The sequence below is a fragment of the Squalius cephalus genome (assembly GCF_949319135.1).
Source record: "Squalius cephalus genome assembly, chromosome: 5".
Taxonomy (NCBI): Eukaryota; Metazoa; Chordata; class Actinopteri; order Cypriniformes; family Leuciscidae; genus Squalius; species Squalius cephalus.
The window spans coordinates 47,754,912-47,778,654 of NC_137126.1; the positions used below are offsets into that span (position 1 = coordinate 47,754,912).

General features: G+C 37.7%; 2 protein-coding genes across 3 annotated transcripts in view; both read left to right on the forward strand.

The window, feature by feature from the left end:
* The first annotated feature begins 592 nt into the window (after positions 1–592).
* On the forward strand, positions 593–18,656 carry srrt (serrate RNA effector molecule homolog (Arabidopsis)). Of its 2 annotated transcripts, none has more exons than XM_079871683.1 (20): positions 593–682; positions 1,553–1,706; positions 2,084–2,228; positions 3,098–3,244; positions 4,106–4,294; positions 5,982–6,151; positions 8,373–8,551; positions 8,632–8,745; positions 9,673–9,853; positions 10,800–10,963; positions 11,060–11,121; positions 12,064–12,142; positions 12,228–12,419; positions 14,162–14,332; positions 14,803–14,956; positions 15,401–15,594; positions 15,710–15,866; positions 17,171–17,266; positions 18,048–18,150; positions 18,287–18,656. In XM_079871683.1, the coding sequence occupies exons 2-20, from the start codon at positions 1,589–1,591 to the stop codon at positions 18,360–18,362; spliced, it is 2,691 nt and encodes an 896-aa protein (XP_079727809.1). In that variant the 5' UTR covers positions 593–682; positions 1,553–1,588; the 3' UTR covers positions 18,363–18,656. The 2 variants fall into 2 exon arrangements, with proteins under 2 accessions (XP_079727809.1, XP_079727810.1); XM_079871684.1 differs by lacking the exon at positions 593–682 and adding an exon at positions 804–835.
* A 2,438-nt stretch (positions 18,657–21,094) lies between these two features.
* asgr1c.1 (asialoglycoprotein receptor 1c, tandem duplicate 1) overlaps positions 21,095–23,743 on the forward strand; it is an 83,365-nt gene continuing 80,716 nt past the window's right edge. The window contains exons 1-5 of the mRNA XM_079871830.1: positions 21,095–21,145; positions 21,481–21,567; positions 21,845–21,940; positions 22,016–22,114; positions 22,428–22,532. Coding sequence (XP_079727956.1) covers positions 21,106–21,145; positions 21,481–21,567; positions 21,845–21,940; positions 22,016–22,114; positions 22,428–22,532 — 427 coding nt within the window. The 5' untranslated portion in view covers positions 21,095–21,105. The remainder of the gene's footprint in view (positions 21,146–21,480; positions 21,568–21,844; positions 21,941–22,015; positions 22,115–22,427; positions 22,533–23,743) is intronic.

Sequence of the window (23,743 nt, forward strand, 5' to 3'; positions counted from 1 at the left end):
AATTATTTAATTTATTTATTAATAAATGACAATTTAATAATACCCGTTTTTTTTTTTAAACAAAAAAACAAAACAGTTTTAATTAGTTTTATCGAACTGAAAAATGAACATGAATTTGAAAATGTCTTAGTATTTGGTTTGTCTGTGCTTTAATAAAGATCGATTTCACAAATTTAGTGCTTTTTTTATATTTATTTTGAATTTGATAGCATAACTTGCATTTTTTTACTCTGATTAATCTTTATAAGATTTAAAAAAAAAAAAAAAAAAAAAAAAAAATTGTGTGTGTGTGTACTCAAATTCACTACATATAGTAAATTTAGAAATTAGTTTTACATTATGTGTTGATTTTTGGTAGAACAGGCCCAGGTATCGGCAAGAGGAATTATTTAAAGATTATCTATTTAAGTTTCCTTGTACAACCCCCCCCCCCCCCCCCCCCCCACCACCAAAAAAAAAAGTTTCTATTTTGGCTATATTCACGTTAATGATTAGTTTTGTTTTTATTTATAAGAAATACACCTTTCCAAGGCCATTGTTCAGTAGTACTGCGGTCATCCAGTCACACGGTGGCGCTGTAGTTCCGGTATATGTTCGTCACTTCCGCTGCTGTAGTTCAGGACGGTCGTGCGCTGGGCTGGCGGGAGTTCACCAGATTAAAGCCTTTTAAACCTAGTTATTGGTTAGTATTGGACATACAACTATTATTGTGTGTCTTACCACTGATTTTTTAACATTGACTAAAAGTTAAACGTCACATTTGTCCAAGTTTGTCTGAACGTGTCCCTCTTTGTTGCGGTTAGCGACTTTCTCTTTACGTAACTCGACGGAGCCGGTATGAATACGTGCCATTTGTTCTTAATCTGTGATTATTCTGTGTATAAGCGCGTTACGTGTTCTTTGGGTATCTAAAATGTTCGATAATTTACTATACACTGGTTTTTCTGGTTAAGTTGATGGTTGGTTTACCGGGGCACGAGCGGGACGCGCGCGCGCATGGCGCTGGCTATTGTGTGCGTAGTCTGTATTACTGAAATGACTTGTGTATTCATAGTTATATTTTTAATTTCATACACAGTGCTCTCTGTATCTGCACACAAGCTATTACACACACACACACAAAGGATGTGTCAAGTCAGTGTTTTAAAACGATAGTTCACAAAAATGAAATTCTGTCATTTCCTCTTCCTCAAGTCCCAAACCTGTGTGAGTGTCTTCTCCTGAACACAAAATATATTTGAAAGAATATGGTTAACCAAACAATTGATGGACCCCATTAACTTAAATAGTATGTAAGTAAATTGACATTTTTTAAAAAATCTTCTTTCGTGTTCAGCAGAATAAAACAATTCATGTAGGTTTGGAACAACTTAAGGGTGAGTAAATTTTAACAGAATAAAACATTTTGCTTGAACTTTCACTTTAAGGGAAATGTAGGATTTGTAATTTTGATGCACTTGTGTGACACATTGTGATTTATGCATTGTGAAGTCGAGTATAGAAACAATCTGTCAATAATAAACATTCATCTCCTCTCTGTTGTGTATCACAGCAAACCTCTTCTGATACTCGACCTTATTTAAACACCATGGGCGACAGCGATGACGAGTACGACCGCAGACGCAGAGACAAATTCCGCAGAGAGAGGAGCGACTATGACCGTTCCCGGGAGAGAGAGGACCGTCGGAGAGATGACTGGAATGACAGGTGAGGAAGAGGGAATTAACCTGCATAAGGGAATTACATTTACATTTATGCATTTGGCAGACGCTTTTATCCTAAGCGACTTACATTGCATTTCAAGGCACATTCTAATCAGTTCTGAATTAAATGTCAACAGTATATAGAACAAAATATACAGACACACATGCCATATATTTGTCAGATTCATGCAACACCACACTTTACAACTTGTATCACTAACAAAACTCAAAGTGTTACTGTATGCACAACTAACTGATTTGTAACATCAAGTGGTATTTATAGTTCAGGTCCTCCTTTTGAAATTTCTTGGGGTATGATATTAGTCAAAAGGCTTGTATGTTTGCACATTTTTATATATTTCTTGTGGTTGTCGTTTACTGACGGCCCTCGGCAAGAGAGTGGGACCGGGGCCGTGAGCGGCGCAGTCGAGGAGAGTACCGGGACTACGAGAGAGGCAGACGAGAGAGATTCTCTCCTCCACGTCATGACATGAGCCCCCAGCAGAAGCGCATGAGGAGAGACTGGTAAGACCTTTCAGAGAGAGAGAGGAGTAACTTTCAGTTATTTTGTAGGCCAGTCTGGAAATTAGCATCACCCTTGTTCCCTTGGTTAAAACCAATATGATTTTTCTATTGGCTTTTGAATAATAGCAGAAAATAAGCTCTGTGACCAACATAAGTTCATTTAAAAGCTAATCTTAATTGTTTTGTTAATGATAATCTTCACACATGAACACAATTTTTATGAATTTGGAATCCTAAGCAGAAGTAAAATAAGTAAATAAACGTACTACACCACACTCACAGTACATCAGTGTCTCCACCATTAAGCCACCAATAAATAATTTTTATTAAGCTTAAAAATAAAAAATAAATCCCTGAAAGTTTGTGTTGAAATAGTTTGAAAGAGCATGATTTATAAACTAAATGAGGCTGTGAAAGTGAAATAATGAGTGGATGAGTTTACCTGTTTGACGTTTAATGTCCCAGATAATCTCTGTAAACACACTGTATCTCTGTAAACACAGAATATCATTTAAACACTTTTTTTCCAAGAAAAGCTTTACACAATTTAATGAAAAAAATCACAGGTATTAATTTATTTTATGTCTTGGATAAAACGTGAAAATATGTGTTCACCACAGACTTGTTTCAAGCATTTAACCCAAAAAAAAAAAAAAAAAAACCCAGGATGGTGGAACTGGAAGTGCTAAAATGCAGGTTTTGGCCAACAAATGTGTGTCATCCCTGCAGCACTAAGCAAAGTAGTTCAAAAGTGACGTCAATGCATACCCTCTATTGTGGACTGATTATTTGCTTTGGAAAAACAAATGGAGCACCTTAGACCATAACCTCACTCTGCATCTCTTCCTCCCTCTCATTTGTTTTCTCAGGGATGACCATGGAGGCGACCCGTACCATGGTGGCTATGATCTTGGTTATGGAGGCGGTGGAGGACCCAGCTATGCCCCCCCGCAGCCCTGGGGTCACCCTGACATGCACCTCATGCAGCCTCACCATGGGATCCCCATTCAGGCCAGGTGAGAGAGAAGGAAATGTGCAGCTGTAAAGTCCATCATTTCTAGGGCTGCCCTCGACTAAAAAATGTTTTGGTCGACTAGTAATCGTTTATTTAAGCCATTAGTCGACTAATCACGCGTTTATATTAATAAGCCATAAATCATAAGTAGGCCTAATGCGCCTTTAATTCTATATAAAATAGATAGCCTAATCAGCGCTCAAACGCACGCATTATAAAGCTTGCCACAGCGCACCGGCAAATATAATGATTATTAATGTGTCATGAAAAAAAAAAAAAAAACAGGAGGAGACTGTCTAAACATTTAAATTTATTGGTAATGTTTTCTGTGTTTTCGGCTGCAGAGATTAAGTCAATGATGCTGACTCGTCATCTCCGCAGTAGTGGACGTGCCTATATGCACGTTTCATAGCCTATGGATAACATAATTACCAATTGAATCAATTTAATGAGTTCATTAAAATGTAGACATTTCATCTTTTCTATAGGTATATTTCTCATGTCTGTGAGGCAAGTATACGCTGAGTTTCGGTTCATTAATGTGATGTGCTCCAGTTCACTTAGACAGAAAGCACCATTATTTTTCAAAAGCACAACATTTGTTATTATTGTGAGTTTAAGAAAATTAAAGTAGACCTTTCCTTTCGTTAACGATTTGTCCATTACAGCCTGCCTAATTTTGCCACTTCTTGTGGAGTATTTCTTTTTTTTTTTCTGCGACTAACCGACTAATAAAATCTTAGTCGACCAAACCTCTTCTAGTCGACTAACGGTTACTCTACTATTAGGGGGCAGCTCTAATCATATCCTTGTATTTAACCTGTGTGTAAAACATTTCTTCTTCTCTCTGGTCTTCCTCCAGGCTGGGAAACATCCACGATATGGATCTTGGTCCTCCCCCTCCTGTGATGAAGACGTTTAAGGAGTTCCTGCTGTCTCTGGATGACTCTGTGGATGAGACGGAGTCGGTCAAACGCTACAATGAGTACAAGATCGATTTTAGGCGTCAGCAGATGCAGGACTTCTTCCTGGCCCATAAAGATGAAGAGTGGTACGACAACAGTTGCTGTTTTTGCCCTAGTGTTTTGTTTTTAGGTGATGTTTTTGCATTAATCTAGTGATCGCAAGAGAGTGGCAAAACAAGTCCTGCATCTCAACAAAGAAGAGGCTGATTTCTGCATCCTCCTGCATCTCTGAACATTTGACTTTATCTCTATCAGTTTAGACGTTAAAGTACGACTTTGTAGTCAGTGATGCACCAAATAGATTTTTTTTTTACTGAAATTGATTTTTGTTGCTGAAAACTGAAATCGCTGCTTTTTTTTTTAAACATACCTTCTGATGTTCATGTTTATTTTTGTGCTATAACTATTAGTCAAAACGCGCCATCAGAGGAGCGCTAATTAAACCAATTAATTTTTGACCAATTATTTTTGGTTGCTGAAATTTTGGTGCATCACATAGTTATATTTTAATGCATAGTTAATTTATTACCACAGTCAGTTGTGTTTTGAGACTTTTTTATGACATTGGAATTTTTCATCATTTACTTGCCATAAGATCGAATGATAATTAATGTCTATTTTGACATCAGTTTGTCTCTACAGCAACTCAATTGGTCTCCTCATTGACTTGATGCAGATGTTTTAAACATTCATTTCTTTTCAGGTTTTTGCATATTGTTTTTTTTTTTTTTGGTTTACAAATTAACAAAAACCCTTCTTCCCTCCATCACCACAAGGTATTGGAAGATGAGAAAAGCGCTTGGACCCGTCGCAGGAGTCGCTGTTAGTCAGTCAGGGTTTGCACTGCGCACAATGCAGCTGCCATTAGAATCAAAGTACCAGGGCTCTTAGTTAGACAGTCGAACACTCACAATCCAAACCTGCCGCCGCGTTCACGGAAAGATTTTTTTTATTTTCTGTAGTGTGTGATGCCTTTCTTCCCCTTTCTTTTTCATTTTTGATATTTGGATCAATCAAAAACCCCCCCCAAATGTACACACTCCTCTGAGAAGACCGCTCTCAGTGTAAATGTGTTGTAATGCGGGGAGTACATCAGGTAAATTTAGTGCACACAATGGAAAATGTTTCACCCAACTGTTTGACTCTCATTTCTTGATAATGCATCAGTTGTTATTGTTTTTCATTTTTCTTCTTTGGTGGTGAGTGTTACTGTATTACACACACTTAAACACACAAGTTGTTTTTATAGTATGTAGTAAGACTGACAAGTGCACTTAACTTTAGCCAACAAATTGGTGTCATGTGCTCTATTCAAAAACCTAGTGTGCTGTCAACTGTTCAGCTACCTTCAAAGACAGCATCTTAACTGGAACAAAACGTCAGAAATGGACTGATTTGGAATGCTCTACATGTACAGTTTGGCAATAACATGTTGCTAAATATCTATATTCATAATTTCTTGTCTTATTTTGGAAGGAGACATGCAATGCTGTCTTTGAATCTAGCCAAAAGAGCAAGTCTTAGAAGGCAACAGCTCAATAGTTTTGGAATAGAGCTACAATTTCATATGACAAAGTTGGACAGCTATGTGGGATAATAGATATAATTGTTTAGTTTAAGAATTGGTGGCTTACATTTAAACATTTTTAGATATATTTAGAAGGCAGGTTAGGACAAGGTTAAAGCTTGCATGACTGGGAAATAGTTGCTAACGTGTTGTTTTCTTCCCCAAACACCCCATTTGTCCCTCTTTCTCCTCTGTCCGCCTGTCAGGTTCCGTTCAAAGTACCACCCGGATGAGGCTGGGAGGCGCAAAGCAGAATCCCACAGTGCTCTACAGAACCGGCTGAGCGTCTACATGTATCTCATGGACAATAGCTGGTTTGAATCCGTCACTTTGGACATAGAGCGCGCTCCACAAATCACCAAGATTTTAGATGCAGGTTTGGAGAAGTGCTTTTCTTTTGCATGCTCATTTTTAATCATCTGAAATTTACTCACCTTCATATCATTCCAAACTGTGTGCATTTGTTGATGCACCAAAATTCAATTAATTTGACTATTTTGAATGGAACTGACATTTGATTAGTGTTTCTTCAATGGCAAGGAGAACTCTAGAATTCAACTCTAGAGGACCATTTTTCTAAATATGCACTAGCATATATTACATCTTTATTATTTGTGAAAATGATTTTTATTATTTTACGATTCAATTTTTATTGCATACATATTGCATTAAATGTTCATATTTAAACAAGGAATAACTGCTTTAAGTGTTTATATACAACCGTTATTATTTGTGTTGATTATTTGTCAACTGATAACATTTTCTCTGGGGTTTTTTTTGGCTAAACGAAAACCTTAATTTTGGTGCATCGCTTATGTCCACTGGTGTGATTTATGTGAGATACCTTGACTGTTGTTTACCAGTGTGCCATTAAGGACAGACGTCCGCTAGGGGTGTAACGGTACGTGTATTCGTACCGGACCGTTTCGGTACAGGGCTTTCGGTTCGGTGCACGTGTGTACCGAATGACCGAATGCAATATTTTGTGTGCGGAACATAATATGTTTGTGTGGAAACACGAAAATGTACCTAAGTGGCGTAAGTCTCCGCGTTCAGCGCAAATCCCGCCCTGCAGCTGATTCTAAAGTTTTACCCGTCGTCACTGTAACCTAAACCAATGAAATCGACTGCAGGGCGAAAAAAAGCTTTTCCACTCCGTGTGCGCCGCCGCACTCTCCGTTCCGTGTGTGTGTGTGTCTGCGCGCTGCACTCTCTGTTCAATGTTCGACTCTGTGTTTGCGCAGCGCGTTCTGCTCTGTCGTTAACGGCCCAAACACACTAATCATGTACCGATCACGCACTGGAAAAGCAAAGTCCGCTCAAATAAGGTGAAATTTCTCAGTAGTAGACTTCTGTTTGCTGAGCTGGTTTAGTCATGCTGGCAACAATGGTAAAATGACCTGCTCTGATCACATGCTCTGGTAATAATAGCTTTGTAGGACTATTTTATTTTGATAATTAGAAAAAAATATATACAAAAAAAAATCTTAAATTGATTATGTTGATTGATTACTGAAAAATAATAATACATTGATATATTTATGTTTAATATTATTTTAATATAGGACTATTTTCTGTTCCTTTTTTTCCCCGGTGTTTCATTTAATTAGGTCATTCTAAGTTTAATTATTGATGATTACAAGCTTGGAGGAATTGCAATTAATTACAGCAAATTGTGCAATTAATTAGTTCATTTTTTTTAATCGATTCCCAGCCTTAATTTTTAAATATGAGCAGGCCTACAAGCTGGGATTGGTAATGCTGCACTGTAATCATAGTTATTTATTTATATTTTTCATTAAATTTATTATGTGATATTGGTTTGAGACTGAGAGTATTTTATTTAGTGGAGAACTTTGCAGCAGTATTTTATTTCTTATTCTTTTTTTTTATTTTATATATATTTTATTATATTTTATTAAAAAGTGTTTAAAAAAGTGTAAACAAATTGTTAAAAAAAGTTTATAGTAATAAACAACCTGCAGTTTAATGTTTGCATTTCTTTCCCTTACTGTACCGAAAATAAACCGAACCGTGACTTTAAAACCGAGGTACGTACCGAACCGTGATTTTTGCGTACCGTTACACCCCTAACGTCCGCAAGTAAAAACATAAATGCACAAATGTACATCTCAATGCTCTCTCAGCAGTGTGTGTGTGGCGTCGGGATGTTCGCTAAAAGTATACTGCTGGTCACATATTTCAAACTTCTTTTTAACTCAAGGTGAAGAACAGAAGTTTGTTGTGAGTTTGAATAGGACTGTGCCGAAGCCTAAATCCGAATTTGGAAAAGCACTGAAAATGAGTAACGCATTCTACGGAGTCTGATCATGTTTATTTTGTGCTACTAGTAGTTAACTAGTAATAAAGGGGAAGAGATGACCAATTCACAAAGGGGACATGGTTAAGCTTGCCGTGGTAGTCGGTTACATTACAGTACATCAGATTTGATGGCAAGGAGAGATGACTGAGATGTCGGTGGATTTTGTGCGCAACATATCCTGAGCATCATTGACATATCTTGTAAAATGTGTGGTCAGTAACGGTTCTCCCTACATACAGTTTCCTCAAAGCAAGTGTTTGTTTGTTTTCATTAGCCGTGATAAAGATGGAAGGAGGAGGGGAAAATGACATGCGTATACTCGAACAGCCCAACGAGGAAGAAGAGGAGCGGGAGAGACTCTCATCTGGTGGACCGGGTTCTGAACCTCCCAAACGGGACGAGTCCAGGCCTGTGGATGCTGAGCGCAAACCCTCAATTGAAAAAGACAAGATGGTAAGTGAATGTTGCATAATGGAGCAAAGGATCATGAAGTATTGGGAGGAACGGTGATGTTTAATGTTGTATGTCAATAGGGAGAGGGTGATCATGAGGAGACTGAGAAAGATGCAGCCGCTTCTGCAGGAGGGAGTGAAGGAGAGAAGACCGAGAAAGAAGCGCCTGCCGAACCAATCCCAGAACCCAAGAAGGTTAGTTAGCCAAGTTCTGCTGCTTTGGGTAGTTGATGTGCCATTTATTGGACCAGACTGTTCTGTAAATATGTGTTATCTTTATTAGATCTCAGCATGTCTACTTACATTCAGTGCAATCCAGTGTATTAGCATTCCAGTGTTTCCCATTAATTACCTGCACTGTGCCGGCCCGCCAATAGTCTAATCTGTCCTGCCACAGTTTCATAACGAACCGAAAATATAAAAGATCTTTCATTGTGTTTTGAGCCAAGGACATGCTTGCAGCACAAGAGAACCGCTAATGATTATTAATGATAAATGAACCGCTTAATGACATAGCCTATGTAATAAAGCATTTGTATACCCATTTGTCATAGAAATGTAAAGGTCTCCCAGCAGTTTTCAGCCAAAATAAAAGCTCACGGCTTTCACTTCTTGCAAGTAAAGGAATTAAGACATGCGTATTGTAATTTTACCACTGTAGTGTAAATAAAATAATGCAGACTTCCCCTCCACATTAAACCTTCCTCTTTCGTTTCCATGTTTAAATCCTCTTTGAAGACCTATTTGTATTCTTTGTTTTAACTGAGGGTGTAAATTCTTCATTTGTCCTTTTTTAAATTCTGAATTTAATTCTGATTTATATTTCTTGTACAGCATTTTACTTTCAACATCTGTAGTTTTAAAATGTATTTCATAAATCAGTAAACTAAACTGAAATAATATACTTATGAAATGTTTTATTTGTTTTTTACATACTATCACAACTAAGAGGTTTGAGTCCCAGTACAAGTCAATGCAAAAAAAAAAATTTCAATTTTGTTTTTCAAATTGATTCAATTTGGCGCTCTTAATTTTGCTCTCAAAAGTGCGCCAGATTGATGCATTTAACTTTTAAAAATGTAAACTCGTATGGAAAACACTGCATTCTCTTTCTCTCGCTAGCTGAGTAAGAAGAGGAAGAGGAAGCACAGTGGAGACAGTGAAGATGAAGCCAGTGCATCTGAGAGCGAATCCGATTCTGACTCCGACTCGAACTCTCACTGCTCTGAGAAACCCTCGGAGAAAGAGAGAGAACCGGACGAGGGAGAGGATAAGGAGGAAGAGGAAGAAGAGGAGGGGGAAGGTCAGTGTCAAGGCTTCTGGCAATGAATCAGCTGTGTTAAAGAGAGAGTTCGCCCAAAAATGAAAATAACCCCATGATTTACTCACCCTCAAGCCCTCCTGTGTGTACATGACTTTCTTCTTTCAGATGAACAGAATCAGAGTTATATCTTGGCTCTTCCAAACTTTATAATGGCAGTGAATGGTCCATCAAAGTGCATCCATCCAAGTCCATCAAAGTGCATCCATCCATGATTAAAGTGCTCCACACAGCTCTAGCAGGTCTATAAAGGCCTTCTGAAGTGAAGCAATGTTCGTGTAAGAAAAATATCCATATTTAAAACTTTGACTAAAATAGCTTCCGGCAGACGGGCGTACGCATCGATTTACAGTGAAAGAGTAACACTTGACCTCACGCACAACGTAATGACGAACGCGGAAGCGCAGAGGATAGAGCAAAACAAAACATCAGTCACAAAGTCTAAAACCAGAATTTTTAAAGTCGGAGGAGCTTGAGTTTGTTGACCAGCCCTGTTTGTTTGAACCGCAAGAGGCGTCAAAGCTTACGATACTCCTACATCTACGTCATACATGTGTCACGGGTTACTCTTGTGGCGTCAGTCGACTTGCATACGGTCATCTGCCGGAAGCTAGTTATTTTAGTTGAAGTTTTAAATATGAATATTTTTCTTACACAAACTCATCGCTTCGCTTCAGAAGGCCTTTATTACTTAAGGCCTTAAGCACTTTTATGATGGATGGCAAAACAGAAACGGCCATTCACTGCCATTATAAAGCTTGGAAGAGCCAGGACATTTTTTTTAATATAACTCCGATTGTATTTGTCTGAAAGAAAGTCATATACACCTAGGATGGCTTCAGGGTGAGTAAATCATGGGGTAAGTTTTGGGTGAACTATCCCTTTAAAGCGTCATAGTTGTGACAAACATGTTTCTGGTCTTTTAAAGCCGCTGATGTAAAGGAGCGGACGGAGGAGCAGAAGGAAAGAGAGAAAGAAAAGGAGAAGAAGCCGAAGGATGATCAGCCTCCACGACCTCGACCTCTTCACAGGACCTGCTCTCTCTTCATGAGGAGCATCGCTCCAACCATATCCAAAGCGGAGATCGTCGCTGTGAGTGTTCACACAAAAAACACTGCTGAGTTTCGCTGTTATTGTCCATGTTGTTGTTGAATGCTGATGACTAAAGACTTGTCTCTTTCTTGGCAGCTGTGTCGACGTTATCCAGGATTTATGCGCGTTTGTTTGTCAGAACCACAGCCAGAGCGCAGGTGAGTTGAATTCAATTTCAACACTTTATTGAGGATATTTGACTGGGATTTGTTGCATTTTCTGTTAAGCTGCTTTGAAATATGAATTCAAAGTCCCCGCAGGTACATCATAAATTCAGTTTTATCAAATTTAAGGTCATAAAATGTCTCTAAGTTATAACAAATTTCTTAATTATTGTAAGAGGTCTTAAATTTGGGGATGGAAAAACAGGAATTGTAATAAAACAATGCGATTATTACACTTTAGAAGGCTATGATTTAATTTATTGAATGTGATCGCTGCACATTTCAATGCAAAAAATCCAATATTGGTCAACTTCTGATACATATGTATTGATATACAGGTACAAACCAATTTCAAACATGAATTTACTAAAACACACCGAGTATTTTAAACTTGCAGTTCCCCATTTTGCTCATAAACAGTATAAAGCTGAATGTGTGTATTGGTTTGTTTCTGTATGGACATATGGTAATAATTTTATTTGTGCAGGTCTTAAATGTGTTTTTAAAAATGCAGGTATTGTGAAAAGCGCCATAAAAATAAATGACTATTAAATTTAAATCTTAGTAACTTAATGCTATTTGTTTTTCTCCATTTAAAGGATGAATCATTTACATCAAATAGTATTTATTGGCTAGTAGATTAAAAACTGTTTTATATATATATTTTTCCATACTGAGGAAGGCTTGCGACCCAAAACGTCTGTTGTATTATTCCCCCGTAAAAAATGTGAGATAAAGTGACTAAAAGGGTTTTGAATTTTGAGTGCGGATCATAGATCTATTCTTGATATTTTTCCAAAACTGTTTACTAAATTAACATACATTTATGTGCCAATATATATGAATATAAAATGCTTCACTAAATCATTTTAATACAAGAAAGGAGATGTGGAAATTAAAAAAAAAAAGTACATTTCTCATCTCTGTGTGGCCCAGGTTTTTTAGGCGTTGCTGGGTGACCTTCGACAGAGGAGTGAACATCAAAGAAATCTGCTGGAACCTGCAGAACATCCGGGTGAGTTCTAGAGCCATCAGCCTGAAGAACCATCATGCATAGCAAGCGTCTCGCTCATTCTCTCCTCCTGTTCCTCTTTGACCAGCTGCGGGACTGTGAGTTGGCTCCCGGAGTCAATCGAGATTTGGCGCGTCGTGTGCGTAACGTGAACGGAATGACTCAGCACAAGCAGGTTCTCCGTAATGACATCAAGATGGCAGCTAAACTGATCCATGCACTGGATGACCGGGAGAGACTCTGGAGCCACAAACCCAGAGAAGAGACAGTCGCTCTAGAGGTAATCTCACTTGCACAACCCCAAATACAATTTTAAACACCTTGACTAGGGATGCACCAAAATTTCGGTCGAAACTGCAATTTTCGCTTTTGGCTGAATCAGTGATGTGTTTTGAATGTCAGTGTGTATTTAATGCACACAATGTGGATTAGGGCTGTCAAAATGTCTGAAAAGCTCAATTTGAATTTCTTTCTTAAATATTAGCAAATTCGAATTATGTTTGAGAAGCAATACTTAAAGGTGGTATCAGTGATTTCAGGCCCAATTTTTTTTTAGCACATTCATCTAATCTTTTCTAACGATCCGCTAGCTGCCCGCCCCATAAGCATGCCGTCAAAAAAACGTGTCTCTGTAGGCAGCCTAGGCTCTGAGAATCGCTGAGAGATTTTTTGACGGCATGCTTATGGGGAGGGCAGCTAGCGGATCGTTAGGAAAGATTAGATGAATGTGATAATTTTTTTTGGGGCCTGAAATCACTGATTCCACCTTTAATGTTAAGACAAAAAATGAACTGTATTGTCTCCTATGCCCACAAGAGGGTGCAAGTGAGCGCAATAACCAAATATAAACCAAATCAAGCATTGCTTCTTTTATTGAAATGAAATGACATTCACTTTTTAAAAGTGCATTAACTTTAGAAACAGTTATTCTTAAATAAACAAGGAAGATTAGTTTACACTAGTGCATGAAACTGTAAGTGCATCAGTAACCTGAGAAAGACAGTGTAATGTACTACATGAACACAAAATGGCAAACTGCCATTCAGAAACAATCCACTTCTACTACTCACTACATCTACATAGTGAGTCAAAAACACCAGAAGGTGAACTTGATCTGCAGCGAGGGCTGAGCTCTTTTTATTGACAATGTTTTCAGCTGAGGAAAACACACGCTCATGCCAGATGTGGTTAAGTATGTCGTTGACCGATTTTTGCCGCCAACTGAGCGTTTTTGTCAGCAGGAAGTCTTTTCCCGGCATTTTTTTTCAAATGAACAACGCACCCGCACCTCGCTGTATACTGGATAAGCTAACAAAAACAAACCACATCAGTTACGTCGTCATCATGTCTCGAGCGCCTCTTGACACACCAAAAATTTGAATGTGCAGTTTTAAAAATAAAAATTATTTGAATATTCTAATTATTTGACAGCCCTAATGTGGATAAGCTTCAATGGGTAAACATGTCAGCTGTTAGGACACTGGCTGGATTGTCAATATTGTGGCATGACTGATCAACTTTCTCTTTACTAAACCATACAACTTTCTGAAATGTATTGTCTCGTAATAATTCAATTAGTGTTTCAACAGCGGAAAGATGTCAGTAAAATAGCTTGTAAACAATGGCAAGTAACGTTACGTTTACCTCAGGAATTAACTGTCCGTAGCTTGTCAAAAAATAATAATAATTGTAGTTGGAATTATATTATTAGAATTTATATAAAAACTGCTTTGTAAAGTTTAAATGTTTGTCCAGTCAAACCAAAAATTATTCAGATATTTTTTTACTGTTGGGTGCAGGACACTATAGTTCATTCATGTAAGTGAGGATAGCAAGGTGTCTGAATACATTTTGGTTTAACTGTATATGTATAATTAGAATAATTGATGATTAAACTAATTTTGGTCTTAGTTTAAGTAAATTACAAATTTAATTCTGGTTTTAGTAGTCATTTTGGAAACATCTTGACTGAGCTTTTATCTATAATTTTTTAAAAAATGTTTTCCCTCCATTTTCCTGAAGATCCCTGCTCAGAACCCCATTCTGAAAAACATCACTGATTACCTCATAGAGGAAGTGAGTGCAGAGGAAGAAGAGCTTCTGGGAAGCGCCGGAGGAGCCGACTCCGAGGAGGGATCCAAAGAGGGAAACCCCACCGAGATTACTGTGGAGAGAGATGAAAAACTTGTCAAGGTCTGAAAGAGACTTTAAATGTCCAGCACATATTTCACACTAATAAGAAGAAAACTAAGTCTATTTTTTTAACACCATTTCAGGTTTATAATGATTCTCATTATTGTCATAAGGGGAATTCTTGTGCTAAATTTTCACTTGCTCCATGTTTTATGCATTTTATTCTGTCAGTGAAATTGGGTGAGAGGATTTTAAATCAGACTTGCTCTCAAAACTTTCTATTATATATATTTATATATATTTATATTATATAATTTATTTATTTTTTTACATGTACTGTGTTGGACTTAACTGGGAAGGGTCACAGCACTTGTATATTGTCATCCTATTGTAGTTTAACTGCTTCTATTGCTCTCCTCATTTGTAAGTCGCTTTGGATAAAAGGATTAATTGTAAGTGTAACTAACAAATGTAGTTTCTACTTCGAAACCCATTCCTCAGGAGTGTAATATGTTTTGGTTTCCTCCCAGGTGTTGGATCGTCTCCTCTTCTATCTGCGTATCGTACACTCTATTGATTATTACAACACCTGCGAGTACCCGAGTGAGGACGAGATGCCGAACCGCTGTGGCATTATCCATGTGCGAGGGCCGATCCCCCCCAACCGCATTACTCACAGAGAAGGTAAGTGCTACTAAGAGATGACTAGTGTAGAAGTGTGTCGTTTATTCAGCTTTAAAATACTTTCTCGTAGAGTACTGACACTAAAATGAAACTTTTTTTTTTTTTCTCACACAGTAATTTTCATTTTGGGTGAACTATACACAATACATATTGCCACAATCCACGATACATATTATTGCATTTTTGTATTGCTATATATAGTTACACCTCATAGATTTTGCTATGTTGTGGGTATTTTTAGTTAAGTAAGTGCATGTCTGCTTAAATTTGTTGACAAACGCATGAATGAGAAGGTAAAAAGAAAGAATTAAAAAGAATTAAGCAACTTCTGACTCAACCAATGGCCAAAAGTTGAGGACAGGATTAGCTGTTTGTTTGATGCAACAAATTGCAAAGAAATGTAACTGAAAAAAAAGTGTCACTGCTTTTTCGACCATCTTGTAGTGTCCGACTGGCAAAAGACATTTGAAGAGAAGCTGGGACACTTGTTCAGTGTGAAGGAAAGCCTGTCTGAAGATGAGGCAGCGAAGATGGGCCGCAAAGATCCAGAACAGGAAGTTGAAAAGTTTGTGTTGGCCAACACACAGGAACTGGGCAAAGACAAGTGGCTTTGTCCTCTAAGTGGCAAAAAGTTTAAGGTGTGTGATTTTAAAAACGTGATCCTTTGTTCATGTAGTTGTTCATCTGGTAGCCTTGGGGGAGGATGTTTGTGTTTTACAAAATCAATCAAAATATCAATGAATCTCTCTCAAGGGCCCAGAGTTTGTGAGGAAGCACATCCTAAACAAACATGGTGACAAGATTGAGGAGGTGAAGAAAGAGGTGGTCTTTTTCAACAACTTCCTGATGGATGCAAAACGACCCTCCATCCCAGAGATGAAACCGCCACCTCCTCCAGGTCCAGGACAAGGTAAAGCAAACATTTTTTTTAAGTTGTAAATGTAGATTATTGTAGTAAGTTTTACAAGAAAAGACCATTTCAGTTTTTCTACTTCAATTTCACATTTAATTTAAAGGGATATTTCACCGCTGGAAAGATGAATGTGTATTTAAATTGGATCATTTATGTAGTAGAAATGAGAAATTATTTTAGAAGTTGGAGCCTTCTAGACTGAGGAAAGCCAGAAAATGTATTTTTGGCTCATGTTGATAAAAGACAACAACTCCCAGAATGCATTTGCTTCGCTGCCCTACGAGGACACGCCCAAGCCACGCCTACCGGTTACAGAGGGCAGTATCAGAAGAAATGATACAACTATGCTGCGTTCCAGTCCACTTTTAGACACGCACTTGCGAACTTCCCTACGCACTTCCCCTCGGGGGAATCCCTGCCGCCATTTTGAAGTGCGTTCCACTTCGTGAAGTGGACGAGGGAAGTTTATATGGACAGACCCTCGTTCCCTCGATTTGACCGAGTCTATTGTACACTTCAGGCACCTATATGTCCCACAATGCAGTACGATTGTGACATCACCACAAATCTCATCTAATCACCACCACAACAAACAACTATGATATATTAATTATATATATTTTTAATTTAAAACAACCCACACACACCTATATACATTAAACAAATTCTTAAAGGTAAATTTTTTTTTAAATCAACTCTTTAGCTGATTCAAGTGATCAAGGGCTTAGGGCGTTCCAGTTCAGCCCATTGCAGTTTCCGCCAGTAGTGGGCACTCGAGCATCGTAAGCAATGACATACATCCGAGTGAACGAGACGGAGGGAAGTTAGCGAGTGAAGGGCATGACAATTTTGGACTGGAACGCAGCCCTAGGCTACTAGTCGACTCGAAACTGAAAAGACGGCGTTTTATCGTGAGATCCCCCTATGGGCGGGTTGAAGACATGCGGGACGAGCTCCTCCTACTGGCTGGAGTCTCTCGCCTCTGGACACAAAAGCCTCAGATGACGCTAAATGATGATTTTTGTGTCATCAGAGGTTTTTTCCAAACACAATACAGAAATCTCTCGTCTCAGGGGGACATGAGGGAGGGAAGCACGGTCATTCGAGAATACTTGATGCTAATCGGTGAAGTATCCCTTTAAATGTTACCTACCGTTTCTTTGTAATTTTACTAGCAATTAAAAAAGATTCTGCTCCAATTTGTATCAGTGCGTCTGTCAATCTTGTTGATTTGGTATTGAAATAAATTGTGTTCTCAGAAGTTGGAGATATGAAATTTGTATTTTTGTTTCTCTCTTTAGGAGTGCTTTCACCCGGAGGTCTTCCATTCCCACCTCAGGCTCCTCAGGGTCTCATGGGCTTTGGCCAGCCCAGACCTCCAGTTATGGGTTATGGAGGTGTGTGTGTGTTTGTTAAAGGAGGATAGCTAGAGTGAGAATGGTTGTTAGCAAGGGTGGGAATCATTTGGCATCTTCTGGGAGTCGTGATGCAATTGCAAATACATTTTTAATGCATATCTCAGTTTTGGTGCAACAATTATGGTACATCTAGCTTTTCCTTTTAAAAGTATGTGAAAGCTTTAATGCTCGCTCAGGTTCTCTGTACAGAATTTACTAGAGATGCACTGATATGAAAAATTTGGTCGATACGATAATTCTTTAAAATGTGAAAGAAGATAACCGATATATTGGCCGATAAATCTAAATCCAAATTTTTCTCACCATTAAATCCATGTCCCATGCACACAATTATCATTTTTTTGTTATAATGTTATGTAGACTATATCATAGACTTGTGTTGCACGTAACTGTGTTTTCCTTTTTGAAGTGATTCCAATCATATTTCAAGCAATTCAAAACCATAATGTTGAATAGTCGTATCTGAAGTGTCTCAGCTGAAGGAAATAATACATTATTTATCAGCTTATAGGCCAACTTTTCTTATCGGGCCCATAAAGATAACATTAAAAATTAATATATATATGCCGATATATCGTGCCTCCCAAGAATTTACAACATGGCAGGGTTTTTAAAATTTAGTTTTCCACAATCAATTTTGCAGTGTTTGTGCATTTAACAGGCCATTTCATTGCAGTGCATCTGTAAATCTACACCCTGACTGTCACCTTTTTCAATGCTGAATTATGCCATATTGAGGTGTTTCTCCGACCTTTAACAGGTGGTCCTCCTTACCCACCGAACCAGTATGGTGGAGGTGGCAGGGGCAACTACGACAACTTCCGCGGGCAAGGCGGTTACCCCGGAAAACCTAGAAACAATCGGTGGGTTGATTTTGTATTTCAGTTTTGATTTATCTGAATGCAGTCAGGACACAGGAGTGATATTGTACTAAGCTCTTTTAGGATGTTAATAGATACGCTTTAATAAAATGTCCTTTTTTTTCCGTCTCTTTTCCAGAATGATGCGTGGGGATCCTCGCAATATCATTGAATATCGTGATTTAGACGCACCAGATGATGTGGACTTCTTTTAGAGCTCCAGTTTTATTCTCTCCATTTTAATACTTTTTTTTTTTTTTACAGTTGTCTCAGCATTTCCTTGTTTTTGCATTCATTCCAGAAGCAGAAGTCTCTTTCTGTTCACTCGCATGAATTACAGAAGCGCTCCACCTTGAAGTGAACGCATGTCCTTTACGTTGGATGTCATTGCGTACTCAGTGTTATAGAATGAGCTTGTGCTTGTGGCCTTTTTTTCTTCCAATAAAACTTCGGTTTGGATTATTTTTGTGTACTGTTGGTTTTTAATTTAATTAAAATTGATTGTAATTGAATCATGCATAATTTACATTTTATATTAAATTACTATTTTACGTCTTTTTTTTTTTTAAAGGTACAAACAATTCAAGAAAACACTGCAGAAAAAAATGGGAAGCTTGTATTTTAGTGAATTTAAAAAGCAAGATTTGATCTTTAACATTTAAATTGTCTTTTTTAAGGTGAGACTCTCTCTTGCGAGTGGATTTTGCTCCATGTAAACAGTTACTTTCTGGTTCACACATTTGTATTGCATGCATTATGAAAGTATTTTCCACAGTGTTTCATGGTCATGACATTGAAGTTGAAAGACTGGATGTACAGCGAAGGTCATTACCCAATTTAGTGTCACTATCTCTTGAGAGCATGTATAATGGATAAGTCTTTAGCTGTACTTTTGAATGTTCTTGAATGTTTATTTCATGGCCCTGTGCACTTCCAGTTACTCTAGTAATGAGGTAAAATACCCACAAACGTGGAGTTAAACTTGTATTTACTTTACAACATTCCTTGAACTTTGAAATAAATGATACAGCTCACAATATTAGATGCATTAAGCTGATAGCCACTCATCAGTGCTTAAAAAGAGGTCTGATGATTAGTATTTTCATGCATCTGTATTAAAAGTAAGATACAGGATTATTGAGGGTGGACTCAAACGTTATGCTCCTAATAGCATTTTGTTGCTTCTGTGCATTTGTACTTTGTCTTTATTTGCAAAGCAACTCGATATTAAATTATCCTTAGAAACCGTTACAGATCAAGTTCTACGTATGAATCAACATCGCTTCACTAATTCAGTACATTTTTACATGTTTGAAAGTCCAAGCTCAGCACAAATGCAGTGTTTTGCTCACTCATCTTAAAGGGTTAGTTCACCCAAAAATGAAAATTCTGTCAGTAATTACTCACCCTCATGTTGTTCCAACCGCGTAAGACCTTCGTTCATCTTCGGAACACAAATTAAGATATTTTTGATGAAATCTGAGCTATGTCTCACTCCTCCATAGGCTGCTATGTGACCGAAACTTGCTGGCCCAGAAAAGTCATCAAAGAGATCGTTAATATAGTCCAAGTGACTCCAGTGGCTCAATCTTAAGTATATCAAGCGACGAGAATACTTTTTGTGCGCAAAAACAAACAAAAATAACGACTTTATTCCACTTTTCATTTCCTTCTCTCTGGGCCTCTAGTTGGTTCGCGTAGTCTTTTTGCGCAGCGCGTCTGTGTTCACGTCACCACGTAGGCTCACTATTGGCCGACGCCGGTCATGTGTGTGATGCGTGATGACGTGCAACACAGACGCGCAGCGCAAAAACACTACGAGGCCCAGAGAGAAGGAAATGAAAAGTGGAATAAAGTCGTTATTTTTGTTTGTTTTTGCGCACAAAAAGTATTCTCGTCGCTTGATATACTTAAGATTGAGCCACTGGAGTCACTTGGACTATATTAACGATCTCTTTAATAACTTTTCTGGGCCAGCAAGTTTCGGTCACATAGCAGCCTATGGAGGAGTGAGACATAGCTCAGATTTCATCAAAAATATCTTAATTTGTGTTCCGAAGATGAACGAAGGTCTTACGCGGTTGGAACAACATGAGGGTGAGTAATTACTGACAGAATTTTCATTTTTGGGTGAACTAACCCTTTAATGATTTTATTAGAAGTGCTATTTTAAATTAGCTTGACTACGTCAGACTTCGTACTTCCGCTCAATTTCATTTCGCTTCTGTACTCAGTCTGAGACAGCGTAATAGCTTTCCGTTTTCCACCGGCCTGAAAACAGCCGGCCAATCAACGAACAGAGGGCGGGCTGAGAGCCGTGACGTAGACGCTGATTGTACCGTGGTGGATGCGTAGATTTACTTCACATAATCTGCAAAAGTCGTTCACAGCCATGTTCACTCCGGTATTTCGCTCGATGGTTTTGTTTTCGCATCATACATGTGTTTACAGTGGAAGTTAGATGCGGCTGAGCATGCGCATAACACACGCCATAACCAAACGTTATGTGATTGGCTTACGGGTAACCAATGATTTTAAACTTCAGAAAACACTGAAGTTTTTTGAAGCGAGAGACAAAACACTTCTCTATTATGCCATTGCAGACTCTGTCTACGAAGCAAAGCGAAGTAGCAGAGTTTGATATTACCAGGCTTATTTTAAATGGTGAAAAGGAAAATCCCCCACAGCTTTCAGAAAGAATTAAGACGCACAAGTAAAAAGACTAAATAGCAAGTGGCCAAATGAAAACCTAGATCTTTTTGGGTGGGGAGAGGGGGGAGTCTTGTAAAACTACTATTATCGTCTCAAAATGTGGAAGTGAAATTTCTTTAAGGAACATAAATGTTTATATATAGGAGGTGGTGTTTTTCATTTCAACTATAAGAAGCAAATTACTTAAATTTGCTCACATTATATTGTCCTTTATAGAAAATGGATTGTTCCGAAAGATACGTTAGAATGGAGATGGAATCTGAACCAAAGAAATCATTTTGGAGAGGTTTGGAAGATTTACAATTTCACATTCAGTTGGAGAAACTATCTTAAAGCTTTTACAGCATGAGTGAAATGGAAAATATTTCGCAGTTACATTTATTTTAATGTCTTGACAGACTTTTTTAATCATTATTTCAAAAGCAACTTTTATATTTGAAATGCAATTGGAATCGAGAATGCTGTGAATGTTTCTTCCTCAGGGGTAGTTGGTACTGGATAACATCATTTTTAACAACAATTAATCATGTTCATGCTAATTATGGATATATATATATATATGAATAATCATTTTGCTTATAATCATATAAATGAATCAAGGATTTTGTCTGTTTTCTTCAGTTTGCTCAAATCACAGACAAACTGGCATCCTTGTGCTTCTAGGAACAATTTGCATGATGTTTTTCATCATCATGACTTCTGTCATCTGTGAGTTATTAATGAAATACTGTCTTTAGTGTTTTGCTACTAGACTGCATTAATTTATCACTGGTGTGGATATGGACTGCAACATCTTTGTGTTTTTAGTGTGACAAATAATGTGAACATGGACTTTTTTTTGTTTAAGATAAAAATGTACTAAACTGCTAATTGTGATATGAACTGAACTGCTTTGCTCTGAGCTTTAATAAACTATTTGAATTAGCATATGAATATATAAAATATTTGCAGAGAAGCTGAAAAAGTTTGTCTGTTTATTTTGAAGTTTCGCATCAAGAAAGAAAGTTCTCAATGCTGGAGAGTTGGATTAACAGCCATACTTCTGATCTAACCTCAGTCAAATCTGACTTTCAGATCTCAGGTGAGAACTTCATCATCATCATCATCACAGATCAGTTTTGGTAATGGAATGTTAATTAATAATTGTTTTTGACAGGTAGTGACCTAGAAAAGAAGGTTTCTGAGCTGCAGAATTTGGTGTCCAGTCTGAGTTCATCTTTGAATATGTCTGCATCAAGTAACACAATGACCAAAGGTTAGTGTCTTGACTGCCGTAACTGATGTTTTATTTTGTTTTATTAGGCCATTTATGGATAATAAATTAAAAAAACTTAAGTATCATGATGATTTAAAAAAAAAAACTTTTTAGAACAAAGTTTAAACATAAATGTCCTCCATTACTAATGTCTGTTTGGGGTCAAATCTTTAATGCAATGAATTTCTGCATGATTTAAGTGTCTCAGCAGGGCATGACTGTTAAACATCTCTTCTCTTAGACACAAGATTTAATACGTGCATTAAAGTCATTGATTATTTACTTATCTTTTGTCCCTCTTACTCTCCAAAAGAAATGCATGAAAAGAAGTTGTCTAATATCGAAACCTTGATGACTGATCTCGGCTCTTCACTGAATTCACTCGCATCCAAACAAGAGAAAAACCAACAAAAGCTGGGTGAGTGCTGGACGTACATTCAGCTTTGAATAATCCTCATATCTAAGGCAAGCTTTATATTTCTATTTCTTTCTCCTACAGATCGCCAAAAGAAATTGATGGACAATTTGGGTTCGGCAGTATCATCTCTTGGGTCTGGCCAAACACGGGACCGTGTGATTTCAGCTGCGATTTTTCACCATGCACAAAGTAATTTTAGAAATTCTAACTGTATTCATGAAATATCACGTTCTTCAGAATTGTGCTTTTCTTATATTAGAGGTTATCAGGCTGATATATTGTTCTGTTTGGCTTTTGTCTCCGGCTAAAGTGGAGATGGCAAGCTCACTGAGGGACATGAAGAATACAGTGGAGGAACTGACATCATTAGTTCAAGCTTCGTCTTATAAAATATCATTAACCAGTGAGTAAATTCTAAATTCAAGGTGTAATATTGTGCTTATGTAGTGTCTGTTTAATCACAGACATTCTGAGCAGGATTACATTTCTTTAATCTGAATGAGATGAAAAACAGAAAGTGATTTGCTGTGTAATTATTTGTGAGGTTGGGTGAGGAAAAACTCTGATGTGTTTGATTCAGACGGTATTAAAATCATAGAACATCAGTACAGCCAAATATTAATTAAACCTCTTCCCCACAGAGAAAACTTGTCATGCCCAGGGTTTATAGGGAGATTCAAAATGAAAATTTGCAATGCAAATAGTGTTGTGTGATAAAACCATTAATGATTTTCTTGATTGAATCACAAGAGGAGTTGACTAACCGAGTGTCTCAGAGAGAGGTGGAGTAAATGATGACAGATTTTTTTTGTCTGGGAACTAAAGTGTTAATTTAGTTTTGTCCTCTTGCATAGGCTCACTCACATCAGGCTGTAGTGGACTTGAGTGGATCCCATTCAGCAACAGCTGTTACCTGTTCTCTGGCCACTCAATGAACTGGACCCAAGCAAAAGATTACTGCGAAGAGCAGGGCGCGTTACTCTTAAAATTAGAAGAAGGCTCTGAGAAGGAGTGGGTGAGTACCAGAAACACACACACACACACACACACTTTTCCTTAAACCTTTCAGGGATAGTGGCCACTGTGAGAAAACACTTTTTTTTTATTACCTCTCATATTGCTTTATAATTTAAAGCAGGAATGTTTCCATTTTTTATGGTGTTTTAAGTAGCGGATCGGAGGTAATGTGTTCGCAGTGAGTGTTGTGGAAG